We start from the raw sequence: 22854 nt of genomic DNA on the forward strand, positions 1-22854 counted from the left end.
TTAAATTGTAGCAAATTGGTCCATAACTGTTACTGGATCATTTGTACCTTCTACAAGGAACATAAAGAAGTTTAGACCATAATCTTTCTCTTTTCTGGCTCTTTTACTTCTTCTGAGTTCTGAACATGTCAAAGTATCATTATTTTCTAGGCTTTGTACACTAGAACATACAGTTTCCTTGGGATGTGGAATTGAGTTAAATCTATTTTCTTGAAAAATTGCATCTCTTGACTCAATCACTGTGTTAATAGGATATGAGTCATTAGATTCAACAACCATGAATCTATAGGCCTTGCTATTTTCAGCATATCCCATAAATACACTTTCAATTCCTCTTTCTCCCAATTTCTTTCTTTTTGGTTCAGGAACTTTAACAATTGCTTTACAGCCCCAAACTTTTATATAGTTAAGATTGGGTTTTCTTTTCTTCCAGAGTTCATATGGGATTATCTTGTTCCTTTTATTGGGAACTCTATTTAACAAATAACATGCAGTTAACATGACTTCACCCCAATAACCTTTAGATAAACCAGAATAGGATAACATGGCATTCACCATTTCTTCTAATACCCTATTTTTCCTTTCTGCAATTCCATTTTGTTGTGGGGAATATGGTACAATTGTTTGATGCACAATACCAGTGGACTCAAAATACTCATGATGATAGAACTCTCCTCCCCTATCACTTCTAAAACACTTAATAAAAGTTTCATGTTGAAGTTCTACTTGTGCTTTAAATATTTTAAATTTGTCTAAAACTTCATTCTTAGAGTGCATTAAATAAACATAACAAAATATAGAGTAATAATCAATGAAAGTGGGAAAATACTTTTTACCACCAATTGTAGGCCAACCATGTAAATCGCATACATCAGAGTGAATTAAATCTAATACCTTAGAACTTCTTTCAACACTTTAAAAAGGTTATCTTGTAATTTTAGTTAGCATGCAAGTAGTACATGAATTTGAATTTTTATCAAAAGTTAGAATTAAATTTGATGTCATCATATCATTCAATTTTCTAAAGTTAATATGTCCTAGTCGCATATGCCATAAATCACAAGACTCAATCAATATAAGCAGAAATCATATTATTATTATAGTTACTAACAACATTACATTTGAACATATTCTCACAAAGGTAACCTATCCCTACAAACATACCACCTTTAGAGAGAATAAATTTATCTCCCTCAAATACACATTTTAAACCAAACTTGTTAAGTAAAGGTACATAAATCAAGTTCTTCATAACATCAAGAACATAAAATACATCTTTAAGAGTAAATACTTTTCCAGAAGTGAATTCAATCTCTACTGTTCCTTTTCCTTTGACTTGGACAGTTGAGGCATTTCCCATGTACAAAATACTTCCATCTTCTTCATCAATGGTCTTAAATAGTTCTTTATTTTTGCACACATGGCGGGTAGCACCAGAGTCTATCCACCAAAATTCAACATCTTCAATTATGTTGAGTTCATAAATGACAGCAACAAGATTATCTTTTGTTGCACTTGAATTCTTGTCTTTGTTCTTCCTTTTCAAGAACCTGCACTCATTTTTAAAGTGTCCCGATTTTCCACAATAAAAACAACTTCCTTTTCTTTTCTTTCATTGTTCATTATTACCATTGTGTTTTTCATGAGATTTATCAAAATCTCGATTTCTTTTCTTAAAAGATTTGCTTGAATTTCCTTCCTCCATTACATGGACCTTTTCATGAGAAAATTAGTTTTTAGTATCCTCTTGTTTACGATACTCTTCTTCTAAACGAAGGTGATTACCCAATTGTTCAAGTGATATGTCATATTTCTTATGTTTCATAGATTTTTTGAAATCTTTCCACGAAGGTGGAAGTTTGTCTATTATGGAGGATACAATAATCGTTTCATCCATGTGCATCTTATGTTGTTTGTAATTATTAAGCATACGTTCAATCTCATGCATTTGTTCAATTACTAATTTATTATCAACCATTTTATAATTATTAAATTGAGAAACAAGAAACTTCTTACTTGTAGCGTCTTCTTGCATGTATCTTGACTCTAATTTCTCCCATAGTTCCTTTGCAGAGATGCTACTTTGATATATATCAAACAAGGAGTCAGACATTCCGTTAAGAATATGGCCCATGCATATATAGTCATCATTGTCCCACTTCTGCCTTTCTCTTGTTTCTGCTAATGTTTTCACTTCCTTCTCCAGCGGTCTTGTGGTGTTTAGAACATACACCACCTTCAAAGTTGTAACGAGAAATTTCATCTTTTTCTGCCAACGGATAAAATTTCCTCCATCGAATTTCTCCAACTTCACAAAATTAGAAATCATTTCTTTGAGTGATGCAGCCATTGATTGAAAATAAAATCGAACCTAAAGATTGTTGGATCTGTTTTGGTGACAATGTTGCAAGACTTTAATAGTGAAGTCGTTGATGAAGATTATATGTAGCAAATTCTAAAGCGTGTTGTTACACTAGCCTGTAGGTTCGATTCGCTCCCACCAATCGGATACAAATGAGATAACCAACGAATCCCCTTCACGGTACTTTGAAAAACCTTGATATGATTTGTACTTTCACACCATTAGTATCTTTCAATAGTATGTTACAAAAGAATGATTCTTAATCTTTACTCATGCATTAGAAAAGAATAAGATGACTTAGCATATAAGAATGGGTGAGAATAGTGGATGGCAATCACTAGAATTCGTGTCTACATTATGTCCAAAGTGACCCTATTTATAGGAAAAATAATGTCACTTGAGAAAGAGTTGCAATTCTTGATTATGCCACTGTTTACGAAGGGCTATATACATATACCGTTCATATATTGATTAAACCATTGCATTGGTCTGGTGGTTGATCAATACTACAAATAAGGCAAAAGCACAGATCAAACTCAGGACCTTTCAAGTCTACTTAAAAGATTTTTAAGCGGCAAAACTCTCATGGAATGGAGAATAAATCAACATTATATAATAACATATAATATTTTATTGTTCTAAAATATTTCAGATGAATTTTCGGTGCGTAGTAGACAAAACTCAATGCTTCTACCATTGCTCAATATGCTTCAGCCGCGAAAAAAGAACTTATTGCATCACTTGAATAACAATTAATGCACAATATATATATATATATATATATATATATATATATATATATATATATATGGTTGACAAAAAAAAAACGGTTGACAAAAAAAAAAAAATAATATGTCATCAATGAGTGCAAAATTAAAAGTTTAAAGAAATAAAAATATTTTCAAGTTTATTCACATTCATCTCCATGTTTATAATAAACTCATCGATTAATTGACTTTCATAGTATCAAAATTCACATTGATCTCCATGTTTCTATCACACTGATAAAAGACTACTCTCATAATTCTAGATAAGGCAATGCAAATCACATCATATGCTATAAAATATTATAACATACATAGAAAAATCAAGTTTTAACTTCTTGCATAATTAAAAATAGTTCTCGATTTATATGCATGCCTATATGGATACATTTTTATAGAGGAAATTACTATTGAATGAGCAACAATTTGGTTTCAACAACAATAATATGTTAAGTGTAATTTGGAATCCTAAGAAAGTATTTGATTGTTCACATTTTTTGTTTGTTTGCTTTATATTGTTCAAATGATGCTTATCTTATATCACTTTTTGTGTATTTATAGCATATTTTCTCTTAACATGTTTTTTCAACTGGACACTTTTGTAGTTGTCTAAGATTCTAATGTGATTGATGAAGTATCAAATCTAAGTATGAGCTTTAGATGGGTCTTTCATATTATGCAAAATACTCATTTCCAAGTCCTATAGCAAATTGCACATTTGATTGAGAGAAGACAAGTAGAACATTTGATTGAGCATGAATGTAAATTTTTTAGTACATTGTTATTTTTGAGTATGTTACTTTTGTAGATATTATTATAATTATTAATTTAATTAAAGTTTAATATTTTACGTTCCTGATTCCGCCATTGCAACCCCGTACATCCACCTTTCTAAGTGTAGTCCAAATTAAATACATTGTATTTTTCCTTTTTTCTAAAAATAAAATCATTGTGAAAAACATAACTTTTGGTTCTCTTTCTCGATTTTGTCATTAAAAAGAAAACAATGGAGGAAGACTTTTTAATTATGAGATGATGACTTTGAAACTTTTATGCGTTTATTCTAGCTAGTTGGTAGTCGACTCCACGTTGTATAAGATAGCTCACGTTTCACACTAACTTAAGACTTAAAGTATATAAGTCACTTATATTTTTTTGTTTTATAATTTTAATTTATATGCATCAATAATAATGTAGATAAATGTATACAAATATATCCAATAAAGTTTTACTAAGTATTTAAATATATTATAAAAATATTTTTATGAAAAAATATGTTACACACAAAAAAGTTATTTAATTTAATATGTTATCTATATAATTATAATATGTATATATTAAACAATGAATTTTAATCTGAAGGCCCGTATAAAATGAGTATTTTACATTATCAAGTTGCATAAATTAAATTATTATTTACAACTATTTATTTTTATTTTTATTTACAAAAGACATTAAACCCAATTAAGCACTCAAGTTAAATGTCTAAAAGCTTTGGGTCTTCATTGAAAAACATTCACATCTCTAGTTGGTATATTCAACCGTTGACTATTTCAACTGTTTAAACTGCCATATATTCGTAGGTTAAAGTCAATTGGGTAGCCAATAATGTTAAAACTGATTCCATTAAGTGAATGATTAAGTTTAAGTATTCAACATTATGATCTTTTAATATGTAATTTTGACATGTATTACCACTACTTAAATTGAGTCCTTGACCTACCACCCTTCCATTATGTCAACTTCCACTACCATTAACATTTGAACTTTTAATCAATAAATTGATTTTATCACTCGTATTATTTTTTATAATTGTTGAGGTTTCAAGTTTGAACCAGAAACAAGACATTTTACCTAACGATCTCATTTATCAATTGAGTTAAAACTTAAAAACATTTTATCTTATTATATTATTATTACGTAATAGGGACTCAATATTAAAAAATAAAATGACAATATAAAACGCTGCTTGATATATATATATTTTAATAATTAAAATCTAATGAAATATAAAATAAAATAAAATTGTATACGGGTTAAACCATTCAGTCAACACAATTACTCTAATACGATTTGTTGAAAAGTCTAGAGGAGCACAAAAAAAAAAAAAAAAAAACGAGAAACTACCTCTCAACACAAAACATTATGCATTAAGTATATAAGTTTTCACTCTTATATATCAAATATTTATCAAATTTTTAATTAGTCGATATGAGACTTAACAACTCACACTTGAACCAAACAATAACAAAAAATGAAATTAATAAATATATTTAAAGCTTAAATGCACTTTGGTTCCTATTTTGCTTAAAATGAACTTTTAGTCCTCTCATTTCTAAAATCGATTTTTTGGTCCCCTATTAACTAATTATTGAATTTTTTTTAGTTCTCCACTATTTTTGATGATGTGGAATTCTCATTAGCTTATTGTTGTTATTTATTTTATTTATATATTAAAATAGGTTAAATAGCACATGTAGTTCTTTAACTTAATTTCAGTTAACGTTTTAGTCATTTATCTTTTTGTTATCTCGATTTGGTCCTTTATTTTAATTTTGAGTGACAATTTGATATTTTATGTTTTAAAATGTCAACAATGTTATTTGAAGATTTGAGTTACGGATTTGATGAAATTTTTATTATATTGAAGAATATAATTAACTTTATGAGTTTTGTTTGAAAATTTTGATGAATTGTTTGAATTTTTGTAAATAAAAGAATAACATTGTTGACATTTTAAAACATAAAAGATCAAATTGTCACTTAAAATTAAAATAACGGACCAAATCGGAAGAAAAAAATAAAGAACTAAAACGTTAACTCAAATTAAGTTAAGGGACACCATGTGCTATTTAGCATATTAAAATACTAAAAATCAAATTATTTTATTTTATTTATATTAAAATACTCAAAGTTTAAAAAATATTTAAAATTTATTTATCTTATTTAATTTTTTTAATAATTTAAAAAATATTTATCGTATTTAACTTTTTTTAATAATTTAAATTTTACACAAAATATTTATTAATTTTATTTTAGATATGTTAATATTATTTTTCATATTTAAGTTTGTTACATTTTTAATATATTTATTTTATTTATATATTAAAATATTAAAAAGGTTTATTTTTTAAAATATTTAATTTTTTAATATGGCTTAAATTTTAGTTTTTGTCTTTTTATTTTTACAAATTCACGAAATCGATCCCCTTATTTTGATATCCGACAATTTTGATCATTAATTCTGATTTTTTTTTAATTAAAAAACAACGATGTGACATATTTTGAATAATATGACATATGATATTATGACATTGAATGATCTAACATCCATGAAATCACAATAAAATACTATAAAAATTCACTTTCAACTTCATAAATTATTAATTTTTATCATTTAATTAATAACATATGAATAATCAATGCATCTAGATGATTCTATATCATGAAATTGTATGTCATATTATTTAAAGTATGTCCTATTGTTATTTTTTAGTTCCAAAAATTGAGGGAGAAACCAAAATTATATAATAATTAATGCATTTAAATAGTTCTATATCATGAAAATGTATGTCACGTTATTCAAAATATATTTTATTGTCAGTTTTAGTTCAAGAAACCGAGAAAATAAAAGATTATTGACTTTTAAAATAAAAGATCAAATTCGTGAATAAGTGAGATTGAAAAAGAAAAACTGTAATTAAGTCTGTATACAAAATAAAGGGACATTTAAGGCTATATATAAATATAAATTAATCCATAAAAAGATGAAATTGATATACAAGTTTTATAGATAAGATATATTTTAGTTAAATACACTTCTTGAAGTAAGTTTGATAGACAATATAATTTTTTTATTTAATTATAATTTTAATTCATCTATTTTTATTAATTTATAAAATTGGTCTCTCTATTTTATAAATTGCTATTTTTGATTCCTCCTTTGTATTTTTTAATTAACAAATAACGATTTGACATATTTTAAATAAAGTGTTAATACAATAGGAGTTAACATAGTGCCGCTTTGTCTTGAACGCAGCCTTGAATCCTTTTGCATAATGCTATTTCAGCTCCCTTGCAGTGCCAATTAATACATTCTTCGTTGCCATTTTATTTTTGTTTCATAATTCTTAAATTTATTTTTAAAATTCTTATATGTGAAACATTCTTTTTTTATAAGAAATATGTGAAACATTCTTATTCTTATACGTGTGAAACAAATCAAAATTTTCTTAAAGTGATGGATACACTATGTGACCAAAAGGCATAACAAGGCTATGCATGCATGTTTGGTCAAAAAACAATACCATATGTTATTAATTAATTTATCCCTCATTTATTATTAATATCTATTATAATATTATAGATGTGACTCCTAAATCCTTCAATCTTTTTCATAGGAATCGAATAAATTATTTGGTCCCTCCATCAGCTCCATCAAGGCCCCTCCTTTAATTGCGGGATAAGATTTTGAATAAACCAAGAACAGATTAGACATTAACATTTATCTTTATGTTTTTGTTAAATTGCTCGTAATTTTTTTATTTTTTTCTAATCAAAATTTAATTAACACAGCAGCACAAAGGATACTCTAACCTAAAAAAAAGAATAAACATTAGAAAAACTAACAAAATCAGATGATATTTAAGCACATTAACATATTTGTTAATTAGTAATACAACGGTATACATTCAGAAGAGTCGAGTGGTTTGAAGTCAATTTTTTTATCAGAATCATCTGTCTATATATTTTTTCTCTCATTTTATTTAAATAAATTATATCCACACAAACGGTCTCTAAGTTTTTATATAGATTCACATGAATAAATATAGTCCATTATATTTATTATTGATTAAATCAACAATAATATTTTATCTATACTTTTTCTCTCATTAATAATTTTTATCTAAATTTATAAAGGTGGTGATATGGTGTTGGAAACCACACATACAACATGAATTTTCTTAAAATTTTGCTATTTGGAATTGTTGTTTGACAACAAATTACTATACGTTGTCAACAAAATGTGGTTTTCAAATATCCCCTCAAAAAGTGTGTTTTGATTGGAAACTACTTTTAGCAACTAAAGTGGAACTTTAGAAAATGAGGAGTTATTAGAGATATTCATCAATAATGTTGCATGTTTTGTTTTGAAGGTATTGAAGTCGTAACCATTTTTTCTTCACTAGTACTATGGCAATGGCAATTTGGAAATCAATTTTTTCTCACTTTTAGCTCATCAGTGAAAGGAAAGAATGCAAGAAAATTGATTCATTTAGTTTGACAGGCTACTATTTGGTTTATTTTATTGGTTGATTAAGTCCATAAAATTAATAATAAAAGAGATATTAATGATTTATTTGTAATTTCGATATATTCAAATACAATAATAAAAATATTTATACATTTAAGAACCAAAATAATTATTTAATCATATAATTATCGAATCAACCAATTTATGTGACTTAATTTGTCCATTCATAATTACTACTATAAGCTTTCATTACTTTTTTTATGTATATTAAAAAAATTAGTTAACAAATTTTATCTCTCAATTTTATGTGCAAATATTACTAAAATATCCTTTATATATAAATATATTTGATTTGACTTTTCATTTTTGAAAATTAATTATTAATAAAGGATGCATTTGAAAAATAAAAATAAAAATGCACTTAACATATAAAAACAAATTATTTTCTAAAGATTACTTATAATTAGCAACATCCATATTATATTACTAGTACTATCTAATTATAACTTTGGTGGAAACTAATAGTGTATCTCATGAATTCATTACCACTGCAAATGTTTCTTAGATTATGACTGCCATTATATTGGAATTAAGACAAATGCTCGTTAAATAAACTAAAAATAAAAATTTTATATTAAAAATGCATTAGAAGTTGTGTTTTTAAATTTTTAAAAGTGTAACTTATATTTTTCAACACAAAATTTATAATTTTGATTTCTTTAATAAATAAAAGCACTTGTTAACATGAAACTAGAATTAATTAGAGTAGTTTCAGCCTTAGTATTATAAGATTCTTTTCAAATTAAAAGATTAGTGAGTAATATAGTGCATGTCATTTTCACTCCCCTCCATTAATTAGTCTCTCTTTTCTCTCCCTAAAAGAAACAAGCAAAAGGCGAACAAGAGAAAAAGAGAAAAGTAAAGGTTAAAATAAAAAGGAAAAGAGAAAAAGTCTACAAAGAGACAAAGAAAATCTCCTTATTAATTAATTATTTAATTAAATCAAACCATCATATAAGTGTTTTGGTTTCACTCATCCAAAAACTCTATGAAAAATCATGACTATGATGGAGTGTGATGTAGAGGACAATAACTTCATTGAGTGGCTCAAACCCTCTTCCTCTCTTTCATATGAAACTTCATCTTCTTCTTCTTCTTCTTCTTCTTCTTCTTCTTCTTCTTCTTCTTCTTCTTGTATCACTAAGAATGACCTAGTTCATGAAACTATTCAATTTTTTCCTATTTTGAGTGCAAAACCTTCAAAAGAGGAAGAACATGATCAATTACCACAAATGAAGGATTTTGAGGTGAAAGAAGAAAAGGTAGAAACACAAGTGAATGTAGCTTTGAACATTGGATTGCCTAACATTAAAGAAAATATTGATGAGAAGAAAGTTTTGCATGCTAAGGAAGAAGAAAAGGCTACTAAACAAACTTTCCATGGTTTCTCATTAAACAATAGAGAGAAAAGGTTTTGGATACCAACTTCTTCACAAATCCTTGTTGGGCCTATGCAGTTTGCTTGCTCCATATGCAACAAAACCTTCAATAGGTATAATAACATGCAGGTTAGTTGCTTCTTTTCATCAATATGTATACAATTTTCATTTTTTTTTTATTCCAACTATTTATTTCAAAAATTCACTTATTTATAATAAAAATTAAAGAAAAAAATTATATATTTGGATGGAGGCCGGTTTTTGTGAGGAGAGAAGATTTATTTTTCTTTTGTAAAAACTATATAATATTTTTAAAAATAAATTAAGTGTTATTGAAATGTTATATAATAATTTATTATGTTATTCAGATCAATTTTATTAAAATCTCAAAAATTTACTTAAATTCAAACTTAAACCTCCATATGATCTTAAATTGGTCTATACCATATGAGAGAGTTGGAAGTTGATATTGAATTAATTACAATATTTCTAGTTCTTTCCTGTAAACTCTTATTTAATGTATTTCAAATTTTAAGATTAATATATGCAATTAAAAAAATAAATAAATAAAAAAGTTGTTTGTAGAAGAACTTGATTGATATATGTCTGTTTGATAGTAGTTTTTTTTTTATACTTTATTTCTCATTTTTATGAAATTTGAGTTTGCTATAGATAGATGGCTTGTTATCCCTCTAATATTCACTTCACTTTTATTAAAAGGCTCCTTTTTCATCCCTTAAGATCGTTTCAAATGGAATACCTGTAATGATCTTCATGCTTAATTAATTAATTTCCTTTCCTTTGTGTTGGTTCTTTTTTGGTTGAAAGTAAACCCTGGAATATTGCTAGCTAGCTCTATTTTAGAGCTATATATAAACTGTATAATAAGATAAAGTTGAATAATAATGACATAAATTAGAAAGAAAAAAAATCTATCAATTATTTCATCCTAAATATTAGAAACTTCAAATTGAAGTCTAATTTCATTTCTAGTCTTTAATTTTTTTTATAATTCAACTTTTTCTACATGAATGGTGTGTGAGAGAGCTTTTCCATTTTTCTTTGTCCTTTTTAATTATTAATGGAGGAGAGGGACGCAGTAATCTTAATTTTAATTTTAGTTTTATTTTAATTTGTATCCTTAATTATTTTTCTTATAATATTAATTTATATTAATTTTAATCTTAATATATATATATATATATAATAATCTTAATCTATATCTCTATCTCTATAATACACAAAATAAATATATAAACCATATATTAAAGTATATTTTTATTATTTTTCAAAACAATTATATTGTAACTTTATTGATAAACTTTTAATTTAAATAATTGTAAAATAATATCAATCTTAATAATATGAACAACCAACTCACATTATCATTATATTTATCTTAATTTTATCCTATATTAATCATAATTTGAATCTTATATTATCTTAATAATGATCTCTATAAAATAAAAACCTCTATCTATATACCCTTAAAAAGTATATATAAAGATATCAGCATTTAGCATGAAAGAATATATCTAAATTAATTACTAATGGTAACTTTTTTTTTACTCAATTTCAATGATAAGTTAAGTTAAACATATTTGAATGTCGCCATTGCATTCATTGCACAGATTGTGACTAATTTGTCACAATGGATAGTGTGGAATATAGTTTTACTTTTAATTATTTATTGCATAGAGATAATTAGGTAGAACAAAACAATAAAAACCTAAAAGTAATATAGGAGAGCCAAACAAATAATTGTATTAAATGTAATAATATTAACTTAGTTTACTTAGCATACGAAAATAACCATAAAATGTACGAAAACTAAAATTGAAGTATGTAACATTTATAGCATAGCCGAGGTTATAAGTAAACAATACAAAACTTTTGGATTATTTTTTTAGATTTCACTAATTCCATTTTCCTCATAGAGAGTTCAGAATTAAAATAGATGGATACGGATAGAGATTTATTTTATTTCACCATTCATGGGGATAGCAGTAGCTTCTTTTTTATTAGAATTTGACTTATCTTACCCCATTAGTCAAAAGATTAATTAACAATTATTTTCAACAATTAGTGGTCATACCTAGGTCAAATAATGCAGGCTACTGCTTGAATATTACCTTTTAAATTTCAAGTAAGATAAATTACAAATAAAATATGCTTTTATTAATTAATAAACTCAATCTAGTTGGTCGAGCTACCTAAGCATAAGATGACAAAAACCTTTGCATTAGGTCTTCAAAACAACGTAGTAAAAAATACTATTAAAAGTTATATATTTTTATACAAATTATTTTAAAAAAAAATCAATCGTTCGAACTTATTATGGCCGCAATGCAAATTAGTACCAACATAATTAATTTTTTCATTTGCTTTTAAAAAAAATTAATTAAATTTTTGAATTGTAGATGCATATGTGGGGGCATGGATCTGAATTTAGGAAAGGACGAAACTCACTTAGAGGAACACAACCAGGTGCAATGCTAAGGCTACCATGTTATTGTTGTGCTCAAGGTTGCAAAAACAACATCAATCATCCAAGAGCTAAGCCTTTGAAAGACTTTAGAACCCTCCAAACTCACTACAAAAGAAAACATGGGACTAAACCATTTATGTGTACAAAATGTGGGAAAACATTTGCCGTCAAAGGTGATTGGAGAACTCATGAAAAAAATTGTGGCAAATTGTGGTATTGCACTTGTGGTTCCGATTTTAAACACAAAAGATCTCTTAAAGATCATGTTAGATCTTTTGGACAGGGTCATAATCGTCTTCCTAATTCTCTTGATCAAGCTTTCGAGGATGATAAGGAATGTGTTACTAGTTCTGAAGAAGAGGAAATTGTTCATACATAATTTAAGTATTTATGTAACATTCGTAAATCTTAATTTTCTTTTTTATTTAAAATTTATTAAAAGAAAATTAAAATAGCGACAAAAATTTAAAGATAAAAAAAAAATAATCTCTAATTTTATCTCTAAGCAATAGAGATGTTGATTTTAGAGATTAATTTGATTTTTTTATTTTTAAATTTTGTCGTTGTTTCAATTTTTTTAATAATATAGTAATTAACTATAGTTAAACTTAATTACTATTGACTACTCTTGTGTTGAAGTAATAAGTACGGTTGGCAAAAGTGGTGAAGTAGATGAATTTTCTTGACATAGAAAAAGATGGTTGGTTGAATGTCATGTTCAATTTTTGTATCCTCTTCAATGGAGAAAATTTATCCGCTTCATTACCAAAAGGATTTCCGTATATACATGTAAGTCTTTTTAAGACCTTTGTGAACTTTCATATAATTTTATGGTATGGAAACCATTTGTCTTCCTAGATTAATATTATGTGTTTTATGATCTTTTATTATACAATTATCTAAAAGCTTTGCTAAATTAATGTTGCTGAGTACAAAATTTCATTTAGTTATTATTCTTAATTGTATCTACTATGACTAGTTAATAGTATTTGTATCAGTACTCTCTTATTTATGGTAACACTAAATAAATCGATATTTAATAATTGTAATTTAATTAAAGTATTACTTAAACTAATTTCTCATAATTAAACTATATTTCTTTTATTTTTTTATGGAGTTTAAACCATATGTCTTATTAAATGCAAAATTAATTATTTTTCTTATAATCAATACACCTAAGAAAGTATAATAAATAATAATAATAATAATAATAATAATAATAATAATAATAATAATTTGACAAATTATATTCAATGTAAATTAAGTTATATGATAATATCATATTGATTTTTTAAGTTTATTTCTTTATTATGTTAGTTTTTATGTTTATAAAGGTTACAGTGTCTGAATTATTTTTAGTATTAATTTTATTTTAATTATTTTTAGTTAGATATTTTTAAAATTTTATTATGAATATTGTTATCGATCATATAAAGAACAAAATAATAAATTTTTATATAATTTCACGATTTGAATTAAGAAAATTTCACATTTAATTTAAACAACCTTATTATATATTACTTGAATTGTTTCTAATTTAATTATTTTTTAAAAAATTGATTGAAGGTTTATCTTCTTATTGCAATCAAAATTCTTTAAGAATTATATGAGTTATTGAAAATAAAAAATAAAAAATAAGTTAAATTTGAATTTTATTTATTTTAAATTTGTATCATTAATACAAATATAAACATAAAACATAAATTTGATATCAAAAGAAAGATAAATAATTAACTTGTAATTAAAAAAGATAAATAATTAATATATTAATTTCATGTAATTTAAAAAATAAAAAATTAAATATATTTTACTTAATAGTTTCAACCAAAAAATAAATAAATTTTAACTAAAAATTATCTCACATAGAATTCCAATTCTAATTATTCTTATGAGATTACTTGAGTTCAATTAGTTGTTTCCTAGTTATAAACTATATGTGCATATATGCGTACTAGAGACATAAAGAAATAGTAGTTTGAAATTATAGTTGTTTTGAGGTAGACTTGACCAAATAAAAAAGTAAAAGGAAAAATATGGAGAGTGTGTATTTGGTTCTACTTCTTTAATGTGACCGACCACCACCATGCTTTGTCGGGGTAAGAAAATGTTAAAAAGGTGATTCATAATATTAAAAATAGTTGTAATATTAAATTTATAAAAAAAAATATTTTTTTTTATAATTATCTTTATAGTCATTGTTATCATAAAATAAAAATATTTACATATTTTTCAATGATAAATCAGATAGGAGTGTCTTTAAAAAGAAATAATATTTAACGGGTTTGATATTTTAAAAATGAGCTTATATTAACGGATTTAAGAAAATCTCATAAATAAATCTTATAATAATAAGAAACAGAAAAGATATCATACTATTTTTCATATTCAGTGAGTGGTGATATATTCAAATAGGTGATTCATAATATTCTTCTAGGAAAATGATCACATGAATGAGTTGAATGAAAAATTGTTGAGACTTGAGACTATGCTGGTATGAGAAAAGAAATGCTTGTAAGATTCACCAATACTATTTACCAACAAGATGTATATATCTACGTTTTGAGAGTCATGATGGAGCTTTGTTTCATTATTCTTAAACTATTAACCCTTATTTTAAATTCTATTATCATTGCTATATATTTTTTATTTTAGCCTTTAACTTGTTTCCAATGTATGTATGCACAAAATGCTAGAAAATCAAAATTCAGCTCTGCTTGACTTTATTTTTGTCTACACGTTAACTTCATATGTAACATCAACTTCATTATCATTTTGGAAAAGAGAGTATAAAAGAAAAGAAAAAAAAGAAACAACCGTTTATCTTCATTCTTGATTGGATTGCACCGTTTGAGTCCAACCCAACCGAATAATATTATTAGTGTAAGGAAAGACATAAACAGAATCAGAAAAAGGATGAGAACAAAAGAATAATTGATATAATGTAGCCTTTGAGGTTGAACAAATAACCAAAAACAATGGCATGGTATTACCCCACTTGTCACCATTGCAAGGTGTTAAAGTATACATAGTTGAACACGTGTCATTGACTTGCAATCATTGGCTGACGTGGCAGATTGTAGTGAAGACATGAATTTGGCTTTTTAGTGAGAATTCATGCACGTGGCAATACTAGGTTGTTTTTGTCTCAGCTACAACCTATGATCATGTCACATGTGAAGTTGTTCACAAAATCAGAAAGGTTATTTAGTGCAAACCATGTCCTAGTCCCAACACTCTAAACTACATGCTTTGTTTTTGCTCATTGTGAAAAATAAAACTTCCATTCAAGTAAGCATCAAGATGAAGGTAATGTTCATTTTTTTATTAACATAATTTTTGTCTTCTTTCATTTCTATATATTTGGTTAAGGTGTTTATGGAAAATTTGAAGGTTGAAGCAAGGTCACATGTTCATCATGCACATGGGGAAGAAGAGAAGGTGATGACAAGGAAGCAGAAAGCAGAGTCCAAAGCACATGAAGTAGAGCATTCACCTAAAAAAGCTAAGGTGGAAAATGAAGATGGTCACACCAATGGAAAATCTGAAGCTAATGTTGTAGAAGAATATGATGAGTTTTGTAAGGTTACAAATGAGAAATTATCTTTGGAACAAATGAGAGAGATTCTTGAGGCTAATGGTCTTGATTCTTCTGGCACTGAACCGGAAATTACTAGAAGATGGTTGGTTTGATAAGATTAGATTAGATTAGACTCTTATGCTAATTGAGTATTTTCCATGGCCAGAATGTTCATATGTTAGTGATATGATTCAATTATGCCACTTTCTTGAACAGCCAAGACTTGCTATTTTTTGGTGCATTAGAGAAATGCTTGGTTTGCAATGGAAATTTGGAGTTTGATGGAAGACGTTATGCTTGCAGAGGGTTCTATAGTGAGTGGTCTAGTTGCAATTTCAGCACCAGGGACCCTCCAAGGAAAGAGGAACCCATAAAGCTACCAGATTCTGTTCAGGACTCTCCAGTTTCAGATGTGATTTTCTCTTATTTTTTACCATTTTATTTCTTCATTGTGAATTTATAGCATTGTTGTAACTTGTCAACTAAGAATTCGTCTTGTCTTTGTATGTGTGTGTGTGTGTGTGATGTAGTTGCTGAAGAAATATCAGGACCCAAGTCATAGGCCTCAAAGGGATTTAGGCTTAGCTACAAAGCCTTTTACTGGAATGATGATTTCTTTGATGGGTCGTCTTAATCGGACACATGTATGAACCTTTGTTGTTGATGTTGCATTAGTAACTAACTAATCATGTCTTTTAGCATATACTGGGTTTTTGTTGATTGGTTTATGTTTTTGGCAACTTTTAGCAATATTGGAAAAAAACCATTGAAAAGCATGGGGGAAAGGTGGCAAACTCTATTATTGGTAATGTGATACAAGTTTCTTTTCTCATTCTCCTATTGGTAAGAATTACTATAACTTGTTGGCTAGTTCAATTTTTCAGGTGCAACTTGTTTGGTGGCTTCACCTGCTGAGCGAGAACGTGGTGGAACATCCAAACTTGCAGAAGCCATGTGAGTTTAGTAAAAGCTTTTAGGCAACTTTATTTGGTTCGTCTTAATCCTAGTTATAGATTTTTTTCCAGCACCTCATGAAAATTGGGAACTTTAGATCATTTGCATTTCTGTGCATGAACACTATCAGAATGACAATAAAATAAAAAATGATTATGTAAAATAAGATGCATCTACAAGTAATTATTATTCTATTATCATGAAAAGGATAAATAACTATTAACCTATTTTTCTATAGGGAAAAGGGCATACCTGTGGTTAGGGAGGCTTGGTTAACAGACAGCATTGAAAAGCAAGAACCGCAACCTTTGGAAGCTTATGATCTTGTATCTGATCTTTCTGTGGCTGGCAAGGGAATCCCTTGGGACAAACAAGATCCTGGGGAGGAGGCTATTGAATCACTCTCAGCAGAAGTACATAATTTACTCTTTTATACTGTTATTTTTTATTAATTTATAGAAGAAATGTAGCTCCTTTTTGCCTGTGTTTGATAAATTTGGTGAGTGGTAACAGCTCAAGCTTTATGGGAAGAGAGGGATCTACAAAGATACCAAATTGCAGGAGCAAGATGGAAAGATATTTGAAAAAGATGGGATACTGTACAACTGTGCCTTCTCTGTTTGTGACCAAGGGAGAAGACTTAATGAGTAATAATATTATGAAGATCAATTGCAGCTTTAGTGTTATTAATATTTATAAGACAACTATGCCTAATTAGTATTGTTATTTTGAGGCAGCTATTGTGTCATGCAACTGATTACCCAAGAGAATCGTTTGCATATGTATTTCAAGAAAGGAAGAGTGGGGGATGATCCAAATGCAGAGGAGCGATTAGAAGAATTTGAGAACGTGGACAATGCTATCAAAGAGTTTGTGAGGCTCTTTGAGGAAATAACAGGAAATGAGTTTGAATCATGGGAAAGAGAGAAGAAGTTTCAGAAGAAGCCATTGAAATTTTACCCTATTGACATGGTACATATATATATTGCTTCCCTTAAAATGACTTATCAGTGCCACTTCTGTTTTTTTGGATTGAATATAGATATCATTATGACATTGAAAATAGGATGATGGAGTTGAAGTTAGACACGGCGCGCTAGGTCTTCGGCAGCTGGGGATAGCAGTGACACACTGTAAGCTTGAGCCTCAAGTTGCAAATTTTATGAAGATTTTGTGTAGCCAAGAGATCTATAAGTAAGCACAATAACTGAACACCATTTGTATGACTGTTACTTGAATTCTCAAAATAACCTTATATTGAATTCAGGTATGCATTGATGGAGATGGGTTATGACTCTCCAGACCTTCCAATAGGAATGGTTACAGATCTTCACCTGAAAAGATGTATGTGCATGGGAAACACTTCATTTTCACTTCCATATTTATCTAATGGCATTTAGAAAGACTGACAATTGAAAACTCTATCAGGTGAGGAAGTTCTATTGGAATTCATAGAGAAAGTGAAATCATTGAAAGAGACAGGGCCTAAGACTGATGCTATTTGGTCTGATTTTAGCCAGAGATGGTTCACTTTGATGCACTCCACAAGACCTTTTATTTTTAGAGATTATCAAGAAATTGCAGATCATGTAAGTCCAATTAATCACCAACTTGTTTGGTTCAAACCACTTATTTAAAAGACTGAATCTTTGTCCTATTTCATAGGCTGCTGCAGCTCTTGAGGGTGTTAGAGATATAACCCTTGCTTCTCACCTCATAGGAGATATGAGTGGCTCTACTATTGATGATCCATTATCAGACACATATAAGAAATTGGGTTGCTCAATTTCTCCCCTGGAGAAAGATTCAAATGATTATGAGATGATTGTGAAATACCTCGAAAAAACTTACGAACCTGTCAAAGTTGGTGACATTGTAAGAATATAATTGTTTCTGACTTTCTGTGTGTTTTATGTACAACTGCAAGAATCTTATTGAGTGTAAACTTCAGGAATATGGGGTGTCAGTTGAAAACATCTTCACTGTAGAATCTAGTGCTTGCCCTTCTTATGAAGACATAGTAAAGCTGCCAAACAAGGTTCTGCTATGGTGTGGTAAGTTAACTACAATATTCTTCAAATTATAAGAAAAAAATGACTAGTTTGGTTATTATCAATGGCCACACTAATTATATGATTTAAATCTTGAAAGGATCAAGAAGCTCAAATCTTTTGAGGCACTTACACAAGGGGTTCTTGCCAGCTATATGTTCACTACCGGTTCCAGGTTACATGGTATATTTACAAATAGAAATGGTAGTCTTCTTCAATTCTAATGTTGGTGACTATTTTCTCATCACTTGTGAATTCTTGGTAAATAGTTTGGCAAAGCCATTGTTTGCTCCGATGCTGCAGCAGAGGCTGCAAGATATGGTTTTACTGCTGTGGACAGACCAGAAGGGTTCTTGGTTTTGGCCATTGCTTCACTAGGAAATGAGATTACCGAGTTGAAAAGCCCACCAGAGGTAGGAAATAGCTATGTTCCTATATGATTTTCACTCACATATTTAGTATTGATATGATTATTGACATGATTTTGAAACAGGATACAACATCTTTGGAGGATAAGAAGAATGGAGTGAAGGGGCTTGGAAAGAAGAAAACAGATGAATCAGAGCATTTTGTTTGGAAAGATGACATAAAAGTTCCTTGTGGTCGAATAATTGCATCAGAAGATGAAGATAGCCCCTTGGAATACAATGAGTATGCTGTTTATGATCCTAAGCAGGTACGCATAAGCTATTTGGTGGGGGTGAAGTATGAAGAGAAGGACACGGTGATTGACACGGCAGAGTGAAAGGCACAACAAAATGAAATGATCAAGGGAAAGCTTTTGTAATGCATAAGTATGTGACTCAAGACCATCTTGTTTGAAGCTGTTGGTATTTCAAGCTCAACAGATGGTTTCTGTAGGAAGATCTGTGTCATTTTGATGTAAATAAGTAAATTATATAACAGCAGAAATATGTCTTTTGTCGTGTCATGTTTAGATGTACCTGTGTATGTATAGGTCTATGGACACTAACTTAAGAGTACATGTTTTGTCCTACTTATATGTATTAAGCAACATAGTGCAACTACTTTAACACTAATGTAAGTTCTATTTGACCCTTGATCAAAGTGAATGAAAATGTGAGTGGAAGAAATGGTTCCAGTAATTTGTGTCTTTCTGGTGTGCAACTGTAAGCGACTATTTATGTAGCTTAATTTTTCTAAAGAATTGAAATAAATATAAAATGAAAAACTCGTTGAGTGAAGTTCTTCCAAGTTGATAACTCAATAGCATTTTGCATATGGATCAAAGTATGGTAGAATGCAGTTCCCAGATAGCATCAGTGCCCTGCATTATTTGAAAGAAGAAAAGCATTATTTGAAAGAGAAAAATCATGTAGCATGATATGGAGCTCGAATAAGAGCATATGGAGCTCGAATAAGAGCATTAAAACAAAAGGTTGCATGCACATCCACCTCTTATTTTGTTAATAAAACCTTCTATAACTGTAATAGTCGGGGATAAAAATGGTAAGAAAGTTAATGTTGAACACTTAAATGCCAGTATCTTCGACAAATCATTTTATTTAATTGGAAAAACTATTTTTTAGTGTCGATCATTTGATTATTAAATTGGTCTTTAGCAGTAGTCGCTAAACTGGTTAGTAGTCGTTTAAGTAATGTTAGTAAATGTTCGAACCCAGGAATGAATATGGCCATGCATCTAGGAAGTTAATAATGTTAGTTGAGGTTTGAATCCAATAAGGAATGAATATGGATCAACTAACTTAAAAAGAATCGGGAGGAAAGATTCTTGAATAACACATCATAGATGCGCATCATCATCATTCTATATTGATTCTAACCAAAATTTACACTTTGATGTTGCCTTGAGGCTACATATGGGACAATACAAACTTGTTAAAACAAAAAAATAATCTCAAACCAAACTCAGTAATCCCTTCCACTATATATCTATGCATTCCACAAGTATTACAACAAGAGAATTCCCTGTCATCGATACATGACAACAGGAGGAATCTTAAACTTGTCTGATACAAACGGTATAGCCTTATGTCCATCAACAAGGTCACGATAAAAAGCATATTCAGCCTCATAATCATGCAAATGAAGTTCAGATTTCTGATTAGTATGATAATGATGTTTAGCCAAAGGTGATTTACCAAACCCAAAAATACTAACTTTATCACATATCCCTAAAGCCAACATCACAGCTTGCATACCGGAAGAATAATGAAACAAAGCACCATCATGAGCTGAACTCCATTGTTCCAAACCTTTACCTGTTTCCTCCACAAATCTCTTCAATGAGTAATACTTCACAATCCTAGAACACAACACATCGAACCTAGGATCAGTAACCAACAAAGGTGCTTTGTGTGAACCATTACAAACAGTGTAATCCAAGAAATGCACTGCTTGACAAATGTACATAACAATAGGAACATTAGGACCATATGGGTGACAAAAACACCCTGCTCTTCTTGCACACAAATGCAAAATGTTGCTATTCACAAATGAAATACTTGTTTTTTTCCCAACTTTGTTTTCATAGTTATCAACCCTAGCATTGTTTAACCTTATAACAAACTCATGTGCATCAATTAAAGAACCATAGTTTCTATTAAGCAAAATTCCACTGTTCCCAACAACAGCACATGATGAATACTTCTTATCACCAGATTTTGCAGCAGCAGCAACATCAACCACTTTGTTGAACCGATCCAGCGGAACCTTAACCGACCGAGTTAACTCGCCCATGATTCCGGGTTGAAACCGACGTTTCCTCGCCCAATCATGCAAAACTCGCCGGAAATCAAGCCAATACCGATAAAAAAGCGGCGACCTTAATGTCGCCGGAAGGTTCCTATCGGAATCATGATGGATGAACCTTCGCCAGGAGACGAATGTTCGATGCCGCGCTTGGCTAGCGAAATTACCGTCGAGAAGCTGCTGGATCTCTTTCCGGGATTTCTCCTCGCCGATCTCGACTGCGGCGTGTTGGAGGAGTGTGGCGTTTAACGGCGATAAATCGCGCGTTAAAACGCGCGTTTCGAGCTCAACTGAGAGTAAGCTTCTACGAAGAATGGCGCGTGAAGTGAGCGTGGCGACGAAAACGAGAACAAGTAGAAGAACGAAGAGAGGACGAACGGTGCGTTTCATAGGAAAAGTGTTCTTGTGTGAACAAATAGGTTTTGTTGAAGCTAAATGAGTGAACGAATCGAAGCAATTTGGAGTTTCTGATTCAGATCCATCTTTTTGTTCAGAAGATTTATGCATTGTGAGAGGTGAATGTTTTAATGTTAGGGATTTGATATGGAAAGTGGGAGATGAATTTGAGTTGTTTCCATAATTGGGGAAGATTTGAATTGAACCTTAAAAAGGAAAATTTGAGGGTTATGCAATGAAATAGCGTAGAAGAGTGCATAGGAAAAGGATGAAGAATTTGCTGTAACTGCAGAAACTGAACATTTAGTGTGAGAAATTTTGGAGGTTCGAACATGAAATTTTGGAGGTGGTTTTTTTTCTTTGTTTGGTATGGTTTCCGAGGTATGAAACTGAAACCAAACCCAAACCCTAATTGGAATCTACTATTGTAATTCTAGGGAATGATGATGAACTATTGATTCTAATGTGTGGGGGGAATGCGAGGTATTAGAAGAGTGTGTGAGTGGCTTTGAAGCATGCTTCTTCTAAAAATGGTGAAGTATTTATAGTGGATACTTACTAATACTTATTCATGCAGAAATTTTAAGCAGGGGAGTTGTTATTATATCTTTCAACCGTTGTAAGATATAATACTACAGTATCAGAATTTACTAAAATTATTAATAAATTCTTAAATTTATTTTTGTTGATAATTTTATAAATTAAATTAGTTAATAAAAATAATAATTAAATTAATTAATTAATTAAAGACATATTTAAATATTCAAATTACTAATAAAAGACATTTAAAAAAATTTATAACAGTATTCATATATTTTTTATTTTATTTTGGTGAA

The 22854-nt window shown here is 28.9% G+C and overlaps 4 protein-coding genes across 4 annotated transcripts; 2 read left to right on the plus strand and 2 right to left on the minus strand.

The window, feature by feature from the left end:
* On the minus strand, positions 1–2329 carry LOC140920825 (uncharacterized). Its single transcript, XM_073369671.1, has 3 exons — positions 2010–2329; positions 1218–1550; positions 1–688 (listed from the first exon to the last, which is right to left on the minus strand). The coding sequence occupies exons 1-3, from the start codon at positions 2327–2329 to the stop codon at positions 1–3; spliced, it is 1341 nt and encodes a 446-aa protein (XP_073225772.1).
* Positions 2330–9397: 7068 nt separating this feature from the next.
* LOC101514939 (zinc finger protein WIP3) lies at positions 9398–13170 on the plus strand. The gene is made up of 2 exons (XM_004506110.3): positions 9398–9948; positions 12240–13170. Exons 1-2 carry the CDS (start codon positions 9439–9441, stop codon positions 12684–12686), a joined length of 957 nt encoding a protein of 318 aa, XP_004506167.1. The 5' UTR covers positions 9398–9438; the 3' UTR covers positions 12687–13170.
* A 2292-nt stretch (positions 13171–15462) lies between these two features.
* LOC101514608 (protein ADP-ribosyltransferase PARP3) lies at positions 15463–19995 on the plus strand. The gene is made up of 17 exons (XM_004506109.4): positions 15463–15613; positions 15698–15987; positions 16101–16296; positions 16415–16528; positions 16632–16689; positions 16769–16838; positions 17077–17251; positions 17352–17485; positions 17576–17810; positions 17905–18032; positions 18106–18182; positions 18267–18427; positions 18504–18713; positions 18790–18892; positions 18990–19072; positions 19159–19302; positions 19383–19995. The coding sequence occupies exons 1-17, from the start codon at positions 15608–15610 to the stop codon at positions 19632–19634; spliced, it is 2436 nt and encodes an 811-aa protein (XP_004506166.1). The 5' UTR covers positions 15463–15607; the 3' UTR covers positions 19635–19995.
* Positions 19996–20639: 644 nt separating this feature from the next.
* On the minus strand, positions 20640–22554 carry LOC101514287 (beta-1,6-galactosyltransferase GALT29A). The gene has a single exon (XM_004506108.4). The coding sequence runs from the start codon at positions 22127–22129 to the stop codon at positions 20843–20845; it is 1287 nt and encodes a 428-aa protein (XP_004506165.1). The 5' UTR covers positions 22130–22554; the 3' UTR covers positions 20640–20842.
* Between the last annotated feature and the right edge of the window lie 300 nt (positions 22555–22854).

The sequence above is a fragment of the Cicer arietinum genome, chromosome 6 (assembly GCF_000331145.2).
Source record: "Cicer arietinum cultivar CDC Frontier isolate Library 1 chromosome 6, Cicar.CDCFrontier_v2.0, whole genome shotgun sequence".
NCBI classification, from domain to species: Eukaryota; Viridiplantae; Streptophyta; class Magnoliopsida; order Fabales; family Fabaceae; genus Cicer; species Cicer arietinum.

Bases quoted from the DNA above. Each gene is read 5' to 3' on its own strand.
- LOC140920825 (XM_073369671.1), bottom strand. From the start codon at position 2,329: ATGATTTCTAATTTTGTGAAGTTGGAGAAATTCGATGGAGGAAATTTT. The intron at 1,551-2,009 runs GTTTCTTGTTTC...AAATGAGTGCAG, and splicing joins GAAGACGCTACAAGTAAGAA to GTTCTTGAAAAGGAAGAACA. The intron at 689-1,217 runs GTTTGGTTTAAA...TAAGTGTTTTAG, and splicing joins TATGTACCTTTACTTAACAA to AAGTGATAGGGGAGGAGAGT.
- LOC101514939 (XM_004506110.3), top strand. From the start codon at position 9,439: ATGACTATGATGGAGTGTGATGTAGAGGACAATAACTTCATTGAGTGG. The intron at 9,949-12,239 runs GTTAGTTGCTTC...TTTGAATTGTAG, and splicing joins ATAGGTATAATAACATGCAG to ATGCATATGTGGGGGCATGG.
- LOC101514608 (XM_004506109.4), top strand. The intron at 16,529-16,631 runs GTATGAACCTTT...GGCAACTTTTAG, and splicing joins GTCGTCTTAATCGGACACAT to CAATATTGGAAAAAAACCAT. The intron at 18,183-18,266 runs GTATGTGCATGG...AAACTCTATCAG, and splicing joins AGATCTTCACCTGAAAAGAT to GTGAGGAAGTTCTATTGGAA.
- LOC101514287 (XM_004506108.4), bottom strand. From the start codon at position 22,129: ATGCATAAATCTTCTGAACAAAAAGATGGATCTGAATCAGAAACTCCA.